General features: G+C 37.7%; 1 protein-coding gene across 1 annotated transcript in view; it reads left to right on the forward strand.

Annotated features, from left to right (window-relative positions):
- CSMD1 (CUB and Sushi multiple domains 1) overlaps positions 1 to 24,058 on the forward strand; it is a 1,889,718-nt gene that overhangs the window by 1,704,290 nt on the left and 161,370 nt on the right. Inside the window, exons 38-41 of the mRNA XM_068531988.1 lie at positions 2,131 to 2,235; positions 17,118 to 17,236; positions 21,581 to 21,650; positions 23,746 to 23,862. Coding sequence (XP_068388089.1) covers positions 2,131 to 2,235; positions 17,118 to 17,236; positions 21,581 to 21,650; positions 23,746 to 23,862 — 411 coding nt within the window. The remainder of the gene's footprint in view (positions 1 to 2,130; positions 2,236 to 17,117; positions 17,237 to 21,580; positions 21,651 to 23,745; positions 23,863 to 24,058) is intronic.

Consider the following 24,058-nt stretch of genomic DNA (forward strand, 5'->3'; position numbering starts at 1 on the left):
ATGGATAGAGGAGAGGGAAAGAGCAACCCAGACTACGGTTATGGGAACACCTTGAACGGGAAAGTGAGCTGTGAAATAGAGTAGTGAGAAGCAGCTAGAAATGCAGGTAGTAGTTAGATCAGGCAGGGTCTTTAGGTCAAATCAAGGAGGCTGAAATTTTATCCTAAGATGACCAGGAATCTAGGAGAACTGTAACATGACATAATCATGTGTCCACCTTAAAAAGAGCTTTCAGACTCCTGAGTGGAGAATGAATTGGATTGAGGCAACAGTAGATTCAGGAAACAAGTTAGGAGTGCAGTACTATCCCCTCATCCTGGGTAATAGCAGTGGTGGCTTGTGCTGGGATGACGGTGGTAAAGATGGAGGGATGGAGTGAGTGAAACCAAGAAGGATGGAGGAGACTGGCTCGTTAGGGCCTGATGGCTGCCTGTAGGGCAGCACAGGTCACGGAGAGGGAGGGGACCTCTGATGTGAGGACTTCAGTGGGTGTTAACAGTGTGGATGGACGTGAGGACGCAGGAGGTCAACCAGGCTCTGCAGGGATGATTATGAGTTCAGTTGTGTTCACATCATCTTCCAAGAGCCTTTGACAACCAAGTGATGGGACGGATGGCTGGAGTCCTTACCTGGAGGCATTGATTTAATTACAGCTGTCGGAGGATCTTAGAATCATTTAAGCAGAGAGTGAAGGGTGACAAAGGATATTATCCTTGCAATATTCTTCATCTGTCTTGGATAATTATAAGTTTATTTCCTTGTTTTGTTATTTAAAGTTATATTTCTTTCTTTATATGTTAGCATCATCTTCATCTAGTAATTTGCCTGCACCATGATGAGTTTTACGTGATGGATATTTCCTTCACACATAGGAAGTGTGTACTTATTCAGAGAATGATTTGAATACAGTAGAATATCAAGCATGTACCCTTTAGGTAAAAAGGGATTTAAGCTAGCTTATTGTTTTCCCATATTATAATACATTCCGACCACACGTTTTACACTTCTGGCTGATGAACACGTGCTTTCCCTCAGCACTTTGGGTACCATGGCTTTTTTGTCACCCTGGTCCTCAGCATCACTAAATCTCCTGATTTGTCAGCTGCTATAATGTAGGTTAGAACATTTTAATTAAACGAGGCATTATGTAAAATAAACCTGTATTTTCCTTTCCATGTGTGTTTCATTGAAATCATTTGCAGATCTCAGAAAGAACATTATTCAGTACGAGTCACACAGGGATAGAGAAGAGAATATATAGTCAAAAGCAACCTCTTCTGGGTAATATATTGCATCAGATCTACAGTCTAACTGCTTCCCCAACCTCCGTACGACTTGCATGTTGAGACTTTGTCCCCTTGTTCATGACAAGTAAAAAAAAAAAAAAAAGCAAATGGTTATGTTGATAAAAGAAAGCAATGTGAAGAATCAAATGAATGGTAAAGCATAAAGATTTGTGTGTTTTCACTGATATGATAAAGAGATGTCACATCTGCCTGAGGAGGGCAAAGAAAATGTGGAATTTCTTACTGGACCTGGAAGAAGAGAGCGGCTAAAAGTATAACCATCAGAGCCAATACTTGGGTTAAATATGTGACGATCAGACAAGTTAAAGGGATCTGTAAACCTAAACAAATATCCTCAGTGACTTTTTTTGAAGTATAGTTGACTTACAACATTGTGTTAGTTTCAGGTGTGCAGCAAAGTGATTCTGTTAAATATGTATATATTTTCAGATGATTTTCCATTATAATCTGAAAATTATAAGTTATTATAAGTTATTACAAGTTAATGAATATAGTCCCTGTGCTCTACAGTAAATCCTTGTGTTTATCTATTTTATATACAGCGGTGTGCATCTACTAATCCCAAACTCTTAATTTATCCCTCCCTCCCTCCCTCCCTCTCCCCTTAGGTAACCATGAGTTTGTTTTCTATGCCTGTGAGTCTGTTTCTGTTTTGTAAATAGATTCATTTGTATTATATTTTAGATTTCACATATAAGTGATACCCTATAACATTCGTCTTTTTCTAACATATATCACTTAGTATGATATTCTTACTGATTTTATAATGCGAAGAGTGAACGCATCACTGATGTTAAAGCTCAACCTGCATCACTTCTCACAGGTACCACGGTGCCAGCACTGCTCAACAGCACATCCAATCAACTCTACCTGCATTTCCAGTCGGATATCAGCGTGGCAGCTGCTGGCTTCCACCTGGAATACAAAAGTAAGGTCACCTGTTTCTGCATCTGGCTTTCACTGGGATATTGAGTAATTTTCTTAAAGGGAAAATAGATCCCTGCCCTTAGTACACAGTGAAATTTTATTCTAAAACTATGTTTGGAAGTTCCACGAACTTGGATGTTACAAAACCGATCTCTATGAACTATGTTATTATTATGTTATATAATTTTATAACAATTATAATGTTTATAATATAGAAATTTATAATATAATTTATATTATAATTTATAATATATATGATATATTTATAATATAATATATATAATTAAAATTATAATATATTCTTATATTGAACTATATTTTTATTATATTATATATTATAATTATATTATGAAAGACAATAGGGAAATGAAGAATTTAGCATCTGGAATAATTAGATAGAACATCGACTATGCTTTCAGGTTGTTTGTGTTAAAAAAAAGTACAAAATAACCATTTGAAATATTACTAGTTTTCTTGTGAGTGATAGCAAATATTCATGTAAGTTTCCAAAAAATGTAGAAAGTCATAATTTCCAAATAGATTATGGTCATAAGCCCTTTCTATTTCTAGTCTCAGAGGCTGGTAGAATCAGACTAGTAAAGAGCAGCCACTTTAGTGCCTGCCTTTGTGTATTATTCATTTTAATTGGAAGAAGGTAATGCAAAGTAGATGCTAACCTTTTAAAAATGGATGTGAGACTGAGTTAATAGTCTGATAAATGGGATGACAAAGGTCAAATTCACAAATCTTCTTTGGCGTTTGATTATGCAGGTAAACCTTGTAAAAGTGAAATAAGAATTTCCAATGAGAGTAAAGTTTATTTTAGGACATGTTTTCAAGCACTAAAAATGCTTAATGTTGATATTCATCTCCTTTAATAAGCAGTTGCAAATAAGCAAATACATGGATAAGCTTTAATAAGTGATCCTTTGAATTGAAATAAACAGTTTGCTGGGATGTAAATGCATGCATGTCTTTGAAAGGCCAGGTTTCCAGCTGATGATAAATATTCTGAACCAGACACAAACGACAGGGCTGTTTCGCATTCCGGTTAAATTTCCCTACTTATTACAGACATTTGTATGCAAGTTTATTCCAATTTATTTGAATAGGACTACTTTAGTGACAGCGTAAAATGATACTATGGATGCTATTTATGTAGGATATGTCTGGAAAAATCAGCTACTTTGATACATTTTGTGAACATCTGTAGATACGAAACTATAAACCTTATTTATGATAGTGTTAATAAATTCACTAATATTTTTAGCAGTGTTAGAATTGATGAATGTGCTTATTTCTTCCTCTCAAAGTTATCTTGTGGCTTCTGGCTCTTCACTCACTCCTTATAGAAAGAGGTGCTAGTGAAATAATTAGTCTACAATTACTGTGTACGATTATCTGTGTACTCACACAGACTTCAGCTCCAACAATATAGTAATTACCTACATTTCACTTTATTCTCAGCTGATAAAATTCATTCAAAGAGAGATGAACATATTTCTTACTGAAATTAATCTTGTTCAAGAATCTTAAGGCCTTGTTTCATTACTTAATGTATTTATTTTTTACTTGGCCACACGGAATGCTACGTTTTCGTTCGTGATTTTCTTTTCTGAGTGGTTGTTTTCGGACGCTAACAGCATTCTGAGGTTCATGGCATTACCTTCCGTGTACTTAGAGGCAGTCATTTCTCTGTTCTAATTCTTTGTGTCAGTTTAAAATTTGGATTATACAAAGTGTTGGTAGAATTAATCTTATTAAGGTGAACACTAAACAGCAGAAGGACTGTTGAAGTAAGTTTTCAAAAGATTATCTAATATTCTTAATCTATTAACATATTTTTGCATCAGCCTTAAAATGTGTATTGCCAATCCACATGTCTCTAAATTCAGACTTTTTGCTACAATATATATCCATGTGATAATAGTAAAAACAACAACAAGCACACATTTATGCCTGGTCCTGCCCTAAACGTGTTACGGCTGCTTACTCATTTGTCCTCAAAAAACACCATTTTTGAGGTATGCTCAGTTTTCAAAGGAGAAGGAACAGAACCTAGCATGTGTTCAGCCTGCCCAGGTCAGAGTCAGACTGCTAACGACTTACAGAATGAACACAGGTAGACACAGATGTGTTTCATCACAAATGCAGTTTACTGAACACCTGTCCAAATATCCCAACTGTCCAATCAGAAAGAGCACACAGACTGCACTTCTTTACAGGTGGTGACACCACCTGTCACTAGTAGCTGAATGGCATGTGGAAGATAAAGAAGCTTGGGAGTCAGTCTTGGAGATCCAGTTCTAGATCCAGTTCTGGATCCAGCTCTGGCCCTAAAACCTGAGCTGTATGGCAAGTCCACGCCTGCTTCCACCTGAGGAGTCTGAGTTTTCGCATATGGAGGTGAAGGCTAGGCCCTGTTAATTGTAACGGTCCATAATTCCAAACAAACACTGATAGGAACTTCTCAAACAAAAAACAAACACTTTATCTGAAGGGATGAGTTGTAAAATATTAATGACAGCGAAGTGATTCCCAGGAGGTCCGGTGTGGTATGTGTGATCTAGATTCTCTGTGATCTTGTACGATCCAGCTAAAAGGTCAAAAGACCAGCATCTTTGAATGCTTCATACAAGCCTGTAGCCATCTAGCCAGCTTTTATATTATTGGACTTGATTGGCAACTTGAGTTAGGCAGCAGAAGGATACAAGCCTCACTCTTGCTCTGAGCTCTGATCTGAAGAAAAAGAACCAAACGAAAACTTTAGATTTCTGGGAACTTTAAATTATAGATATGGGAGCGATGATGATGTTGGTTTATCTTGGAAAATACAAAATCTGACCTTGAGGTGTATAGCATGGAACCTGCTCCTGGGGAACAATATGGCAGTAACTGTTCTTGGATTCAACATGAAACAGTATATACAGTCTTGCCTCAGTATCCGTGGGGCATTGGCTCCAGGAACACCCCCCCCCCCACCGACTCCCCTCATGGATACCAGAATCCACAGGTTGTCTGGTCCCTTAAATGAAATGCTGTCGCATTTACACCTAACCTATGCACATTCTCTCATATACTTTAAATCATCTCTAGATTACTTATAATAACTAATATGATGTAAATGCTACATAAATAGTTGTAAATAGAAAGGAAATACTATGTCAGTTGTTGCCAACCTGGGTCAAATTCAAGTTTTGCTTTTTGGAACTTTCTGGAATGTGTTTTTTCAAAAATTTTTGAACCGTGGTTGGTTGAATCAACAGATTCAGAACCCATGGATACAGAGGCCAATTGTATATGTAAATATTTATAAACAAGTTTATTTCAGTGGAATTTGGTGGGAGGAGGACAAATAAGATTAAACACATGAGCCCTGTTGGAGTGTTTGTACTGATCCTATTTGTATCTTGTTGATTTTTTCCCTCTTTTCCTGACAGCTTTTGGTTTAACTGAGTCTTTTTATTGCTCCAATTTATCTCCACTATGGACTTATTAGATAAACTCTTAAAAATGTTAATGGTCTCCCTAGACAAGTCTAAAATATGCATCTTTAATCTAACACAGCTTACCTGCAAATAATATTATGTCACTTAATGGGTAGTGAAACTTACAGGCATATACTTCTAATTTCCTCTTTCCATCCTTTATGTTATTATTGTCTTACGTATTATTTTTACATGTTATAAAGCCCACAAAACATTTTTACTGTTTTTGCTTTAGATATTGATCTTTCAGAGTGGATAAAAATGAGAAAACTAAATATTTTATATTTACCTGTTTTTAGCATCTTTGGAGCTCTTTATTTCTTTGGGTGAATCCAAGTTTCTGTCTAAAATTTTTCTGTGTGAAGAACTCCTTTTGACTCTTCTTCTAGTGCAGGTCTGCAGACAATGAATTCTCCCAGCTTTTGTTTTTCTGAAAGTCATCATTTTACCTTCATTTTTGAAAGATATTTTGGCTGGGTGTAGAAATCTGGGTTGAAAGTTCTTTTCGGTATGTTAAAAATGCCACTTCATTGTCTTCTTATTTCATAGTTTGTGATGAGAAGTAAGCTGTATTTCTTATGGCTATGCATTTGTCCCTGTTCTCTGGCTTCCTTTAAGAATTTTTCTTTATTTTCATCAGGTAGACTATGGTAAGTCTAGATGGATTTGTGTGTGTGTGCACACGTACGCATGCGCTTGATATTCATCCTGTTCAGGGTACACTTATATTCTTGGATCTAAGGTTTGATGTCTTTTATTATTTATGAAAAATTGTTGACCATTATCATTACAAATATTTCTTTTCCCCCATTCTCTTTTCCTGTTTCTTTTGGGACTCTAATTACATGTCTGTTAGGCCTGTTGATATTGTATCACAGTTCTTGTTCCTCAGTTCTGTTTTATTCACTCTTTTTTCTTTGTGTTCCAGTTTATGTAGTTGCTATTAACCTTTGATTCTCTGAATCTTTCCTCAGCTGTGTTAAGTCTGCTAATGAGTCTATTGAAATAATTCTTCATCTCTGATATTGTGTTTTGCCCCTTGAATTTCCACTTGATTCTTTCTTATAATTATTGTCTCTCGTCAGTAATTACTCCATCTCTTCATGCATGCTATCTTTTCCACTAGATCTTTTAACATATTTTTTATATTTAATATCCCTGTCTTATATTTCCACTATATGAGTATGCAGAGTCTGGTTACTTACTTCATCTCTAGGCAAAGGGTTGTTATTTCTTGAATATTTTATTAAAGGTGGACACCACAAGTAGAACCACAGAGATTGCGGTTAATATTTGTGCCTGGGAATGGGCACCACTTTTGTTAGCCTGTTGAATCAGGAGTTGCACTGGGTTTGAGTTTTGTTGTCGCTATGGTTACTTTCAGAGCATCAAATTCCTCAGTGGTGAGCTGGCACTGCCAAGTGCCTAACTGGGGGCTTTTTCTCAGTGTCGTTACTCCACTCTGAGCTGTCAGTCCTCCCTAAACACCTTTTCAAAAGAGGTGGCATCTCCCCCAGTAGTAGACGCTGTTGCTTGTCGCTCTGTGTTAAGCTTACACTGGAGTCAGAGTTGCTCTGTGATTCTCTTCCAGCCTAAGTCAAACCTTGAGAGTCTGCACAGAGTGGGGTGGGGTGTTCTCAGCATTCTTGCCCCCCCTCCCAAGGTCATCAGGGTCTACCTGTGGTTGGTCTTTGAGGAGCGTTTGCTGACTGTTCCCTAGTGCTAGAAGACCATGGTCTTGGTGCTGATATAGCGTCTTAAGCTCATACTGGCTTTCCTGCCACACCCCACATGTAGACTTTCTTTTTTCGTACACCTTTCCCCAAGCTGCAGTGCCCCTTTTCCTGTGCCCTGGAGGGAACAGGTTTTGCTGCTCTTCCCCCAGTGGTTTAACACTTTTGTTTCCTAAAAGTGAAAGGGTTCGGGAAGTGCATCGGATTTCATGCCCCTCTCCACAGAAACATTGATATTTGGTGGTGGTAAGGGAGAGGCTCACTCCAGGCTCCTGCCATGCCCCCAGTATCTCTCTTAATTAGTCAATGGAGGCATGTGGAAGGAAGGGCAGACTCCCCTCTGTCTGGGGCCCTGAGCTACTGGAGACCCATGCTCAGGTACGGGCCATTTGCTAAAACGTTAGCTGATGTGTCATTGCCTGTATGTGAGTTGGTCCTTTCTCTCCTGTGATCTGTCACAGTGACAGTTTGTGTGTCCTCCGTCTCCTTGTAGGCACTAATCCTTTGGAACTGATGTCACCTGGGTACCTGAAACCTCAGCTCCCTGATGAGTTCAAGAAAGGTTATGATTTTATAGTTCAGATTTTTCTCATTGTTAAAGTGGGAGTGAGGTTGTATTTTACAGATTTTTATATCCCAAGTAGAAGTGGAAGTCTTTTTATGGGTTTTAAAATTGCTCTAGTTCAAGGCTAGATGAATACTAAAATTATTTATTTAGATTAACCATAGAGAAACTTTTCTTGTATGTCCCGTTTTTAAACAAAATTATCTATCCATCTATCTATAACTATCATCTATCTATCTAGTACACGTAACTTTAAAGTAGTGAGATAGGTTTCTTCATAACTGTGAACAAATTCAGAGATATTTACAGATAAATTATATAGAATTAAATGTAATATATATTTACATTACAAATACATTATTAGCAGAATAAACCCATCTAGTTGAGACAATCTCCCTTTAGAGGTTGCTTGAAATAGAAACTACTTATCTCGAGTTTTACACACAGCAGTGCTTGTTTAACAGTCACACTTTACATTACTAAAACCTTCTTTATTAAATTAGACTGGTATTGTGCCTGAGCTTACACATAGTTCTGTCTTGCTATGTTGGAAGATACTTAATTTCTGGGTCTGCAGGGAACCATATAAGACCTCATCGAATGGCATCTATGCCAGATTAATGTCATAAACCCAATGAGTGTGTTTGACCTCAAGTGAAAGACTTCTGCAATTATTCAAGCCTATTTAGTGCTGATATATGGCACTGAGTCCAAACAGCACCAAAATAATTCTATATATGAAAGATTTTTTTATTTCACTGTCTTTGTTGAGACCTTTTCCCTCTCACACTCTCTACTGGGAAACCCATTGGAGTTAACAAAATATTTCTAGAGTCTATGAGATATGACATTTGACCCCTGGAAGGCAAGTGAAATAGAGAAGCTACTGTGCAGTGTGAATTTCAGATGTCTTACAAAGCAGAAAGTTAGCTATTCTACTCTTAAACAGTAGCCCAGCAGAGGACATGGTCTGATGTGGAAGCCATTCTCCCATGTCTAAGACTCTGGCCCTTTGATACAGAACATTATACAGATGCGTCAGAGCCTGGAACATGTAAGCTATGGCCATGACAGCCTCGTGTAAGAGAGAGAGAGAGACAATAATTTTTTTTTTTTTATAAAAAGACAATAATATTGCGGTAACACATTTACAATATATTTATTCTGAAAAAGAGAGGAGTTTGAATTAGTGATTTGTAGTTATTATGAAAAAACAATAAAAATTTCAGAGAAAAGTAAATATAGTAACTCTTTCATTGTTTGAAATGAATGCTTATCCTTTACAAGGTAGAGTCAAATGGAGGTTTTTTTCACATTTTAGCATGCTTGCAAGTTCGGTGTATTAATTGTCATTAGTTAAAATGATTATTATAAAATAAATATAAAGTATTTTACTATTATCAGACAAATTTTTTCTCAAATATTATTTGACCTAGAGCTGACTGTAATATAGTAGTAGTATTTCAAGTACAAGTTCAAAACTTATTATACATGATGAAGTCCTTTTCATATGTATTTAATTTGTAGTTATGTGTATAATGAAAAATAATATTATATAGCATTGTATAGCATGAATTTTATAAGATCTCACTCAAACGATAAATACTCAGATGAATAAAAAATAGATTAGAAAAAAAGATAACCTGTCCGTTCTTCAAGTATTTGGTGCAACTTAAAATAAAAATAAGTATACAACAAAGAAATTATTAAAAGAAAGAAAATTTTAAAAGGCAACTAAACTAAGGGAAAGATATAAATATACTAGCCCCCTATATTAAAATAATTGGTATTGTTAGGCACTAAATTTAGCTTTAAATTTCTGGCAATAAAAGCGAAAAAAGGAAATAGAATTTATTTAATTATCTTTAAAAAAATGAAAATGCAGTAATTAAAAGAGATAAGTTCCTTGCTTGTCTGTATTCTAAAACGTACTTATAATTTACAATTGAAGTTGTATTCAAAAAAGGTTTTCTAGAAAATTCAGAAGTGAACTTTATATGACAATCATATGTCAGTTTTTGATATAATGGTGAGAACATAGTATAGTGAACTGCATTAATTCCTGCAGGGGTCTACGCTGATGGTCAACAGAATATTATCACTATAAAGCTACGTTTATTATGGATGTGCTTTTAAAGTACTTGCATTCTGTTTGTTTTCAGTGATCAAGTAAGTACTACATTTCATTTCCTTTGTGGACTCATTTCAAAACAGGCACTCAGAAGGAAGTGTGTAATGAGGATTAAAATTCTGGAAAATGCCTTAAGTTTTTGAAATGAAAAGTACTACACATTTTTAGTGAGATGTTATCATAGTTGAAGACTGACAGCTTGAAATAGCCCTCTGCAATTACAGTAATCCTTATAAATACATGCAAATTATTAATGCATGTTTTAATGACACTTTAATACTATATTAATAATACTAATAAGGTTTCTCAACTTGAATGGCGGGCATGAGTAAAAATCACAGGAAATGAAAGGTTGGACAAGATAACACCTCATATACCCCTGGGTGCATTTATGGAGATTTCATCTTGTGCATCCCCGGAAGACAGCGCTGTACCTCCACCAGAGTGGGCATCCTGTAAACTGTGTCCATTCAGGGGTGTAATGAAGTTATCTTCTTGTATTTAACTCTATATCAATCATTTGTTGATCCATAAAATTTATCTAAGTGCTTTTATTTCAAAGACTCTCCTGAGACCCTTTCAACTCCTGCTTCCTATTAAAATTGCTTTCATTAACATCAATTGATAATTCATGTCTTCCTCATTTCATACCAAGTTCTAATTGCACCAAGGACCATGGAAGAGTTTAAAGTCTTGTATTTCTTGACTTCTACCTAACATCACAGAATGTTCCAGATACCCTTCTGGTAATGTGAAGTCTCTCTTACAAGACTATTCTGGGCATTCAGTAGTAACAGAACTTTGTTTGGTGGGTAACAAGAGAATCCCAGATTTATTTGGGGTTGAATGTAATACACACAAAAAACTGGTAACTGATTCAAAACTTTTCTCCTAACAGTGATGTTTTGGCATTTTAACAAGTATTAAATTTTAGTGAAAGGTGTAATATAAACTACTTAATCCCTGGGTTCTTTAGTTGACTCTCCTAAAATAAAGGGATTAGAGTACAGTTTTCCTGTTGTCCTTTGACAGTCTTTGGAATTTCAGGCATTAATGGGTTTGGGAAGGGGAAGGGTGGAGTATACAGAACTGATGCTTAATCCTAAACTCTTTGGACCATCACCTACTGTCCCTGCCACTGATTTAAGAGGTGGGTCCCAACATTAACTCTGTATTTATCAGCTAGTCTCTGGTTGCTGCTTGAGAGGATCGTCAATCATTAAAGAAATTCTACTGCTACTCACTCTGCCCATTACTCGGAGAGTTGCCCGCATGAAAAGGAGTTTGGTTTCAAATTATCAGTTGTCACTTGGTGCATCCACCCTTGTAACTCATTTGAGACTCATCTCCTCTTGGTGATGATTGCCCCCTCATCCCTGTCCCCCGAAAATAAATTGTGGATGTTGCTGCATTCATCCCCATTTATTGGAGCATCTGTTATATGCCTGCTCTAGCCTCTAGCCTCCGTAGATAGAGTCATGATGAGACAACCATACGTGGTCTCTGCTTATGCAGAATTTATATTCTAGTGGTGGGGGAATAATATATAAGGAAACACCATGATGGTTATAGATTGTGTTAAGCACCTTGAAGCAAATAAGCAGGATTCTGAGATGCAAAGTAACTGTGGTGCTCTATTTTTCATTGACAATATTTATTGAAGGAAGGATGAAACAGTGGACATTATTCAACCACAAAAAGACTTAAGGGAAATGCATTGTAGTCAAAGGAAACTATCAAGGGGTACCCCAGGTAGAAAGGCACCTATGTACTCATGAAGCCGAAAAAAAAAAAAAAAAAATGTCTAGACTAGAGGGAGCCTTGTGGACAGTCAGAAGAGAGGCAGGAAACAAAATTGAAAGAGTGAGCCAGAGAGAGAATGTTCTCCCCCTTGTAGCCCAGGATTTTATCCTGAGAACAGTTGGAAGACATTGAACAGTTTCCATCAGGGAAGTAACATCATCTGATTTATCCTTCAACCGGATCAATTAGGTTGTTGAGTAGAGACCCACTTGGACAGTGACAAGAGAGGGGGTATCCTCATCGGATAAACAGTTGTTGCAGTTGTCAACAGGCTCAGAGGAAGCTCAGTTCTGTGGCTCAGAGGAGGTGGGATGCAGGAGAAACAAGGATGTCAGGTGCACATGGTAGGTAGAACTGACAGGTCTGCTGATGGATGCGGAGTGTGGACAAGGACGAAGTAAGAAGGCCCTTGGGTTTGGGCGTCCTTACTAATGATAGGTCTGTTCAGAATTGTTATTTCTTCATGATACTTGGTAGGTTGTATATTTCTTGGGATTTATCCATTCTCGGTTATCCATTTCATTGGTGTACAAGTGTTCATAGTTTTTTTAAATGCCTTTAATTTCTAAATTTAATTATTTGAGTCTTTTAAAACTTTTTTCTCAGTCTAAAGGTTTGTTGATTTTGTTGATATTTTTAAAAAAATACTTTTGGTCTTGTTGATGTTTTCCACTGTTTCATATTCTGTATTTTATTGACTTCTCCTATAATCTTTATTATTTTCTTCCTTATGCTAACTTTTGGGTTAGTTTGTTCTTTTTCTAGTTCCTTGAGGTATAAAGTTAGGTTGTTTATTTGAGATCATTTTTCTTTTGTAATGTAAGCATTAACAGCTATAAACTTCCCTTTTAGTACTGCTTTTACTGCATCCCGTAAGTTTTTATGTGTTGTGTTTTTGTTTTCATGTCTCCAGATATTTGCTAAATTCTCTTGTGATTTGTTCTTTGACCTATTCGTTGAGTTTAAGATTGAGCTCTTTAACTTCCACCTATTTGTGGATTTTCTTTTTTTCCCTCTGCTATTGATTTCTTGTTTCATTCTAAAGTGATTGATGAAAATACTTTGTGTGATTTCAGTTTTTTAAAATTTGTTTAGGCGTGTTTTGTGGCCTAACATGTGGCCTATCTTGGAGAATGTTCCATGTACACCAGAGAAGAATATGTGTTCTGCTTTTTTGGGTGGAGTATTCTGTATATATCGCTTAGGTCTAAATGGGCTTTAGTGTTGTTCAAGTCTTCTGTCCCTTATCTTCTATCTGGCTGTTCTATCCATAACTGAAAGTGGGATATTGAAGGTTCATACTATTCTTGTGTTTGTGTCTGTTTCTCCCTTCAGGTCTGTCAGTGTTTGCTTCACTGATTTGGCAGTTCCAGTGTGAGGTGCATATATATTTATTATTGTCATATCTCCTTGGTGAATTGATCCTTTTATTGTTATATAATGTCCTTCTTTGTCTCTTGTGACAGTTTTTGTTTTAAAATCTATTCTAAGTATGGCCATCCCTGATCTCTTTAGGTTCCTTTTTGCATGAAATATCTTTTTCAATCCTTTCACTTTTAGACTACGTGTGTACTTAGATCTAAAATGAGTAAATGGTAGATAGCATATGCCTGGAACTTCTTTTTAATCCATTCTGCCAATCTGTGTCTTTGTTTTCTGTATGTCTTATAGCATTTTTGTCTCTATTTTCCTCTTACTCCATTTTTTTTGTCTCATTGATTTTTTTGTAGTGACATAACTTCTCTTTGTGTGTATTAGATAGATGTTTTCACTGTGGTTACAACTGCAATTACATAAAACGTCTTAAAGTTATACCAATCTGTTTTAAACTAATAATAACTTCAATCACATTTAAAAATTCTACTCCCCCCCAAATTCATGGGATTGCTTCTCTTGACACTGGACACAAAATCCCTATGCTTTAATGAGACCTTATGATCTATTAAATCGAAGGAATAGAATAGCATTTATTATGTGGACTGAACCAGCCAACAGTTGACAGGTAAGAGAAAATATTTTTAGCTACACATATACACTAAACTTCTTAGACAATGAATAAAAAAGTAGTTTCTTTTCTTTGGATACTTTTTCTTAATTAAAGGGGCTTTCTTTACAGCTACTCTTTGATATCAATAAGATGTGTGGACATTGAATAATGTTGTATAGAAGTCTGAGTGTACAGGGTGACACATGTAGGTTTAGATCTATGTGATCATGACATCTGACATTTACTTCATCTATTGTCATCCTCCCATCAGGTCTCCCTAGGTGAAGTTGTGCCTTCTTTCTTCACCTGTTTTCCAGCACATTGTCTGACCTTTAATACAATTTTTGGATTATGGGTTTACAGAGATTGTGAACAACACTTCTGTCTTAGGGTGTGCTTATGCAAAAGAATGGTTCTTTAATTGGTTACAATGAACAATGTACTCGACAGATTTTTTCATTTCAAAATGAAGGAGTAGCCAATATATTCCCTATAGTGTTTATGATGACCTGTCATGTACCTAATGCTCATGTTTCTACATATCTGTTCTTCGATTTCTTTGCAGCTGCCAAATAATCCAACTCTATTGATCTCTCCATTTGGTCTGCTTTCCTCTCTCTTTGATTATTATATTCATTATTGTTTTAAGCTGTCCAGTTAGAACAACATATTTTTTTTGAATTGTGAAGTTTGAAAACCATACACAATGCCAGCTGAAATGAGGACAATGATAAGTTGAAAAAAAAATGTTTGAACTTATTTTAACTATATCTACAAAGGTCCTGCTTATCCTGCTCTAAATACTGGACAAAAAAATGCATGTTTATCATGTGTTTCAAAATCATAAAGTATCTTTATCTTTTTAGTATTCTAAATTATAGTTAGAAATTTTATGGCAAAAGTATTTTAAATGTATTTTTTTAAGGTCAAATAAAAAATAAATGATATACAGTAGGAGTTCATGCCAATCTGTGATGGGAAAAAAAAGGTGAAATTGAAATATAGTTGCAGTTTATTTTCTAAAGTTATAAAGGAGAGGGAGATAAATTAGATTTATATCAATAAAAAAGTTAAAGGTGTAAGTGATGGTATTTTTCCATATTTAGCAATTTTATCATCTATGAAAAGCCCCAAATGGCTTAAAATTCTGTACTAGGAATGAAAAATATTGCCAGTTAATGCATATGGTGTTTTATAGTTTTTAGTGTATAGCCATTTAAGGAACATCAATTTCAGCTTAGAAAAACATTATGCTACACCTCACACCTGCTCATCCCAGACAGAATCCATGTGTTTCATGGCTTGAAATTATCCTGTTTATACACACTGGTGCCCATCCAGTGTAATTTCTATAGCATGATGTTCTCAAATGAACAATCTCACTGATGATGAGAAATAAAGACTCCTCTCTGTTTCATCTTCTCAGGTTCCGGGGTAAAGTGAGGCAAACTGGTGATTCTCAAACTTTAATGCGTAAGAATCACCAGGGATGGTGTTAACAGGCAGATTCTGGTCCAATAGTTCTGGGGTACCCAAAGTGTGCATCTCTTACAGGCTCCCACACTTACCATACTTTGAAAAGCAGGGCAGTGGAGGAAACTGACTGTTAGCTCACCCAGGTGGGCAGGTGGGTCTGCACACCTGCACCTGGGAACCTCGGCCTGCCCATCTCCCTTTGCTCTGCCTTGACCTTAATGTCAGACACCGGAGTCTACATTAAGGTTCTTGTGAGGATTAGAGCAACGTGAGGCAGCCAGGAGAGTGACTGGCAAGCAGTACTGTCTTCGTCCCTTGTCTCCAGGGGACTGCCTGGCCCTTGATTTCTCCAGGTGCTGCCTGTCCAGACCCCAAGGCTGCCTCGTGAGTTGGCACCGCGTGGAGTGGCACCAGCTCCTGCTCTCAGAGGCATCCCATGCATGCTGTTGCCCATCTGGAAATTCTTAATAATTTTATCTCTGACCTGGAAGTCTGATGGGGACAGTGGAGCATGCACACGAGCAGAGGGGATGTGCCAGCTGCAGTGGGTGCCCACAGGTGTGGACCCGGTCCTGAGGGCAGGGCAGGCAGCATGCGTCCTCACTGTGCACTGGGACCCACAGTTGTGTGGCTGCATAGACCTGCCTTCACGTCCTGGAAGAACAATCTTCCCCTCCCCCAGCCCCGCCCCGTTACTCAGAGTCCCAGTCAGTTAGTTAACCTGATTAGTTCCTTCATGTTAATGAAGAGAACAAGAACCAAAGTCTCAGTCCAAGGGCACGTGTAGGATTTTAAGCTGGTCTGCTCTGAAGAAGTCCTTCTCTCCCATTTCTCACCCTGGATAACCTATTAGTGCTTGGTAACTTGGGATGTGAGAAAAAGATGTACTAGAATCATGGAAGATGATTAGCAATCACCAAATCTTTAGCACCATTTCAAATACATTTTTGATTCTATAAAATACCACAGCTACATATTTTGATTATTCATATGATAAGGGCTTATACAAATAAGTATCAATGTTAAGTGGTCCTTGGCATTCATTGATCTGATATTCTAAGCTGAATTCCAATATTATATGATGCATTTTAAAAAATTTTGTTAGTGTCTTAACTAAAGGCAATTCCATCTAGGAAAGTGCCTGATTACAGCTTTAGGGCCTGTAAATATTGGTCCTTTTTACCTAAAGAACAAACTGTTCATGAGAATTTTTTTTGTTGTCTTTAAATGAGAGAGAGAGAGATTGAATATAAAATATTTGTTCTCATATTATGTTTTTCCCGAAGGATAGAATTCCCGGATTCACACTTAGAATATTTCAAAAAGACTGCTAATTATGCTAGAAAAACAAAAAGCAAGAGAGCCATATCATGGGGATTTGCATATAATAGGAAACGGTTTCCTTAAAGACCTTTTAAAATGTGTATGCATTGGAATTGGAGTGTTTTACACTAAATGTGGAAGTAACAAATTTTATTCTTTAAAGAAATTTCATTACACAATGGAAACGAAATAAATTAATATTTAAGATTTAGCTCATAACTGATTGAAAGTTAATGTCTTCTTGGTAGACAAACAAGGGAGAGAGTTTTTGTTCATTTCTGTAGGAGGAGAGCAATAAGAAAACGCTATTTTGCTATTCGAATGATAAGAATATTGTTCATTTTACATAACTTGTGTTTTTCTTTACGTTTCCCCAGCCGTAGGTCTTGCTGCTTGCCAAGAACCAGCCCTTCCCAGCAATAGCATCAAAACAGGAGACCGATACATGGTGAACGATGTGCTGTCCTTTCAGTGCGAGCCTGGGTACACGCTGCAGGTATTTTATTTTTTTATTTGAGCTTTTGGTAGTAGAGGGGCTCAGCATGGTAATCCTCAGCCAGCTCACTTAAGACAAAGCCCTAGATTTGCACCCAGAGACCTAATCTAGTTTCTCTCACTCAGTTTGTGAATCAAAGTAGTCATATTAAGCCATGCATACAGGTAAATGTAATGATGATGCAGAAATAGCTTCTAAATGATAAAGCATCCTTTTAAGGTTGAGCATATTATTTTCATAATACTTTTATTTCAAAATGTATATTCTCCCAATAACTAGATAAAATTCTAAGGGACAAAGCATTGACACGGTCTCCTTAACAGTCCTCTCCTGGCAACCCGATCATTGGGTTGGCTCTGAGTCCCATGCTTGTCCTGCATTGCAAACTGTCCTTATGATTTAGTTCAGTAAATCTTCAAGTGCCTACTTGTGTGCCAGGTAAATATGGTGCTCAAATAATAGGGTTAAATGCTTTTCAAGAAACGTTAAGCAGAAGTGTTTTTTTGGTTTTTTTTAAATTTATTTATTTATTTATTTATTTTTGGCTGTGTTGGGTCTTCGTTTCTGTGCGAGGGCTTTCTCTAGTTGCGGCAAGTGGGGGCCACTCTTCGTCGCGGTGCGGGGGCCTCTCACTATCGCGGCCTCTCTTGTTGCGGAGCACAGGCTCCAGACGCGCAGGCTCAGTAATTGTGGCTCACGGGCCTAGTTGCTCCGCGGCATGTGGGATCCTCCCAGACCAGGGCTCAAACCCGTGTCCCCTGCATTGGCAGGCAGATTCTCAACCACTGCGCCACCAGGGAAGCCCCCAGAAGTTTTTATAGTCTTTTATTTTTTTTATTAAATTTGTGTATGTAAAGTTTTAATAAACATTTTACAAACCAATGCATAGCAACATGAGTCATGTTTCTGTTATTTGTTTTCTGGGTTAGCCACAAATAAGCATACTCCCAGAACAGTTTATCTGTGTCCTCTAGCATAATCCACATATAATTCTCCCTACCAACAATGAATACTGAAATCTAAACATGTATATTCCAAAGTCCGACAGACATATTTAAGCCTGCTTAGGTTTCTACACTTCAGTTAATTCAGGTAATAGAGTACTTTTTGCTGTATGTTTATTACAGCACTGAAGCTGATAGTATTTCAAGAACATTATGTTTAGTTGTATTCTGTAAGTGACAAATAAAAGCTGGAGTACTCGTCAGAGAGAAGTTTCACAGATGCAGCAGTGCAGTGACAGCATTGCTTATTGTCCCATTTCTGGGTGCTGGGGTAAATACCTTGCAGAACTGAGACCAGTTAGAGCAGCAGCAGCGAACGCTGGAAGCTGATGGCCTGCCCGCAAGTGCTTCACGTGCAGAACCTGTGTTACTCTCAGTCAGCCTCATGGTGTGGCACTGGGGGCACATCTTTCCCTAATGGAGAAGGGGAGTGAGCCAGTGCCTGAGAGGAGGGGCTGGGCAGACAAGCTGGCACATCTGGAGGGACCACCTGCAGAAATCAGCCTCAGTCTTAAGTTTGAGAAAATATCAGTAAAACACCTAACACACCTCAGCAAACGAAAGCCAGTATAGCTATTATTATAAACAAACATCAGCATATAAACCCGCCTTCATCAAAATAACCTACAGGGCTTCCCTGGTGGCGCAGTGGCCGAGAATCTGCCTGCCAATGCAGGGGACACGGGTTCGAGCCCTGGTCTGGGAAGATCCCATATGCCGCGGAGCAACTAGGCCCGTGAGCCACAACTACTGAGCCTGCGCGTCTGGAGCCTGTGCTCCGCAACAAGAGAGGCCACGACAGTGAGAGGCCCGCGCACCGCGATGAAGAATGGCCCCCGCTTGCCGCAACTAGAGAAAGCCCTCGCACAGAAACGAAGACCCAACACGGCCAAAAATAAATAAGTAAATAAAAGGCAAAAATCATGTTTAAAAAAAAAAACAAAAAAACAACCTACAACCTGCGTGGGTATCACAGTAATTGCTTTGACTCTGCAGAAACGTGGGCAGAGACTTGGCAAGTAGAACAGGAGTTACTGCAGAAGCTTTGCCAAAACTTCTTCCATGGAAACAAGCTTTTAACCAAGCACGTCGAGGCCATTTTAACTGATTCTTTAAGAAAGAAACTTCCTGTTTCACGGGTTACAGCAGAAAGAATCATAAGTCACATCCCAGGGGTTTCATTTAGAGGAATACCTTACTCTATACTGACAAGCCGTTTTTATGCTTTTTGGGTTTTTTTTACTTCTTTATAAATTGACTTAAACCACGTAAATATCATGTTGTCTCTCTCCTCTCCCAAATCCCCGCACGTTAACACTTTCTCTCGCTCACGTGTGTTCATCTTTCTACACGTTTATGACAGCACTTTGCAGTTCCTGTCAGCATCCTTTCATCAGGAAGACTTCTGTAGCCCTCAGAGAAGAAACTAGAAAGGGCGATTTAGTAAAGACATTTCTTACAGTGAATTGTTTAATATGCTGCTTAGAGATAAAAGCCCACAGACACACATCTGTAGAGTCCGGTCAGGCCACTTAGCTCTGGTTTTCAAATGAAAACTAAGATTTATTTTTTCTTTATAACAGTTTCAAGCATTGAATTTACAAGCTGTGACTGCCTCTCATTCACATGAGTTAAAAAGGATTCTGGACTTTTTAAAAAGTTGCTAACAATTGGGAATTTTGCTAACACATTAGTATATTTGGAATGACAGCATGCATTAATTACATATTATTCATGAAAAGCATTGTTCCTTTTATGGTTTACGTACAAATGTCTATAAATGCATCTGCCTAGTGAGATTCAGGCATAAAGTGGCAGAGACAGGACACATCAAATGTCAGTCCCGGATATCTGAATGATTAATGATTTCCTTCTCTCTAGACTTGTTTTACTTTTCTTTTAAAAGATAAAAAACGAAAATTCCCATTTGAAGCTAGTAAATAAATACACAGATTCCTGTCTTGTTTTGGATCCATTATAAAAATTTCAGCTGGAATCACTAATATGAAATGTCTTTGCTGAAATCAATAGCAGAACGTGACCTAGATTGGTAATAAATGACCATTTTATTGGTAGTCTTCCATAAATATCTTTAAAGGCTTTTGTACTTTATGTTCATCCAAAACTCAGAAAGAAATTTATTAAAGATAATGTAATAGATCAGAGAATGAGGAGATACAGAGCATGAAATTTGGCAGGAAAAGCATTATCCTGCGTGTCTTCTTTAAGTATAAGTGTAGTCTTCCTTTACTGTAACAACTTTTAAGAATATTAGGAAGTAGGAGAAAATGAGTTTTGTGGCACATGAATTGAGTATGAAACCTTCCTAAGCTTGGGGAATCGGTTTGTCATTGATAACTGCCTTAGTGCAAATTCTTGTTTGATGCGTTCCCAATATGGCTGAGATTATTTAACATGAATTAAAGATTTGTTTTTCAACTGCCTCTATGCCAATTTTGTTTGGCAAATGGAAATTCACAGGGTAAGTATGCCTGGCACATAAAACCACCAAGTCACAATAAGGAAAAAAGCAAAAATGAATAGTCTGCACACAGAGGTGCCCGTTCACTACCTTCTCTTTCATCTTAAAAGAGATTTTAGCACGAAACACTGAGAATTTAACCTGCTGCTGTTTAATTTTTAAAAGAGTAATAATAGGACAGATTTTTTGAAGGTTGAAAGTTGAAAACTTTATATATTTAGAGGATAAAGAGACCCTGAATGATGAGGATTAATTTCATCGCAGACACGTTAATCTGACAGCTGTGAGGCTGTCTGATAATAAAATGAATATTAAGTCTCCCTTTTTCTCCAATAAAGGAAGAACTGACCCAGTTCTTTGCTGAACAGTAAAGGTCATGTGAGTTGCACGTGAAGCGTAGGCAACCGTGAAAGTTAACTTATGTATGAGCAGATTACTTACCTTTGACATGTCGCCCTTCAGATCAATACCTAGTATTTCCTAATCATTTTCAGCCTCTCAGACCAAAACCTGTAACTTTTGATGATTAAAAAAAAGACTTACTTTGACCAATTCAGTTCAACATTGTAAGCATTAGGGAAGCATCCTGGCAGAAATAAAGACCGTTGAAGGGGACATTACAAGATTTTGATTTCAGTGACAAGAAACACAGTGATTATGGATTTTATTTTCTATTTTAATTCCAAATATGAGATTCATTAACACACATTAGTAGATTTCATGAGTTCTGATTTTTTTGCATTTGTAATTAAATCAAAAAGGGAAAACCAAAGAAAGTACAGATATTCTCACAAACATTTAAGCCTTAAATACTCTATGTTCAGTTCTGTGAGTTTTATTTCATTTTCTCTTGAACAGGGCCGTTCCCACATCTCCTGTATGCCAGGGACTGTTCGTCGGTGGAACTACCCGTCTCCCCTTTGCATTGGTATGGACATGCCTTCCGTCATTGGGTCTCTGTGCAGATTATCAGTAACGTAATGGTGATCTCCTTGAGCCACTTTCGAGCTTCAAAGATGCACTTTTAAATTCCTTTCAAACATTTGTTACATGATGATAACATAATAATGCCATTATTGGATTGGACAAGCACCTTCTCCCCCTGGATGTGGTTCCTCAGCTTTTCCAGCATCTCTGGACCAACCGACAGGGATTAGATGCAAGACTGCTAGCTCGAGGCACTAAACACACAGCACGTGCATATCAGAAGCCAGTGGATTAATTCATGGCAAGAATGAATGTAGCTGGTCTGAGAGTCTGAGAAGGGTTCTGTGTACACCTTTAGTCTCAGGAAAATCACATTTCCAGAAACAAAATTGAGAAGTACCAATAAGTGATGTGAAGTTGGAGGGACAGTATTTTATATCAAAAAGTATTTGATATCAAGGCAGCCGCCCTGTGGAGGGACTCACTGGGACAGGGATTCGGGCATAGAACATCCGTCTGCCTGTGTATTTTTAAATGAGGAGCTTTCCCTTAAACGTGGGAATTCAAATATTTTAAGCTTTGAAATAAAATCAACTCACAGTGGGTATTCAATCAAATGATATGTCATTGCTGACACTCTGTATTATGTGAGGAAATGTTTTATTTGAATAGTTTACCTATATTAGCCAAATATAATTAATTGTATCTTTTATTTTACATGTTTCATATATTAGCAGATGTCAAAGATGCATCAACTTCCATAACACTTGCTTGCTCCTAATTCCTTACAAGGTATAGAGAAAGTTTTTTCATTGGAAAACTCACGAACATCCCACAATAAATTTCAGAGACTTATTTGAGAGATTGAAAGTTTTTTTAGCTGTTAGCTTTAGATTAATCCAAGCTGCGGGATTTTAGGACTAGAAATCCATGAAGAGATACTATTTTACTGATAAGTTCTTAGAAATCTCGAGTCCTGATTTTTTTTAATAATAGTACTAATGAAGACAATTTACAGCAAAACACTTCTCTACAAGTTACTGAGTGTCAAGCATCATTCCCAGAGCTTAACGGATATTAACTAAGTTGAACATGATGACAAGCCTCAAGGTAGCCAAGCCGTTTGCCAGGGCCCTGCACCAAGCTGGCATTCCCTGCGTCATGGGATCCCTCCAGCGGGACATGACCTGTGCCCTGGAGTGAAAATCCCATATATTCTCACCAAAATATCAGGAATCTGTATAAAATAAGATATATAAACCCAGTTAAAACCCCAAGATCCCTGGCTCTTTTATAAAAAAAAGCACCTTGTTCTTTAGCCATACCATTGTACCAAAAACTCTTTGAATATGCTGTTTAACCATAAGAAAGGGCTTGGCCTGGAGGGGTTTCCCCAGCAGGAGGCAGGAGTCAGGCTACCAAATGATGGTGGACAGATGAGCCCCGGGAAGAAGGCTGAAACTTGAGGGTTATACTGAAAAACTTGGTGGGATCATTGGACAGATGTAAAATAAGAGAAGCCCATTGATGGAGTTTTTAAATATCACAAAGGAAAAAAGATTGATACACAGCTTTTGGGGGCTCTGTTTGTATGCCCATCCAATGGTTCTTGTCTTTTGAGATGAACAAAAGAATGCGATCACATACAGTGGTAACTAAGTACTCAAGGAATTAGGTTATCATCCTTGTTTGACAGGAGGTGCACCCAACATCGAGACCCCCTTCTCTCTCTCCCAGGACAATGATAGTTGTCCTGACTTAAAGGTGTGCGTGTTGATGATGACTCAGAACCTGAAAGTCAATCGGATGCCTGACCAAAATGCATTAAATTGACCAAGCTTTACTGGGAGCCTCTGTGGACCAGAAGTAGATAAACTGAAGACCTGTCTTTGTCCTTAAGCAGTGGACACTCAGGAGGGAGAACTAGACCCATAAATATCTAAAGGGCATCACATTATGTATGTGCTGAAATGAGGTGCAAGTTCGTTTCTGAAGACTTGCTTCTAGGTAGCATGGTCCCATAGAGCGGGGGGAGTGAATTGTCCTTGCTGGAAAACGATGACACACAGCACTAACTCCCCTTGTCTGGCCTACAGCGACCTGCGGGGGGACCTTGAGCAGCATGGGGGGCGTGATCCTGAGCCCGGGGTTCCCGGGCACCTACCCCAGCAACCTGGACTGCACCTGGAAGATCGCCTTGCCCACTGGTTACGGTGAGTGAGGCACTTTTTAATTCCTCAAAACTCAACTGTTTAATTTTTATCTTGGAAAGAATTAGGCTGAGTGAAAAATGGGCCTATTCTGTTGACATAACTGTGTCTTTAATTGAAAGTGGCTTACAGATTTAAATAAAGCTTTGGCAGAATAACTTTGAGAACAGAAAGTTACTTGAAAAATCAATTCAGCCCT

The sequence above is a fragment of the Eschrichtius robustus genome, chromosome 21, assembly GCF_028021215.1.
Source record: "Eschrichtius robustus isolate mEscRob2 chromosome 21, mEscRob2.pri, whole genome shotgun sequence".
Classification (NCBI taxonomy): Eukaryota; Metazoa; Chordata; class Mammalia; order Artiodactyla; family Eschrichtiidae; genus Eschrichtius; species Eschrichtius robustus.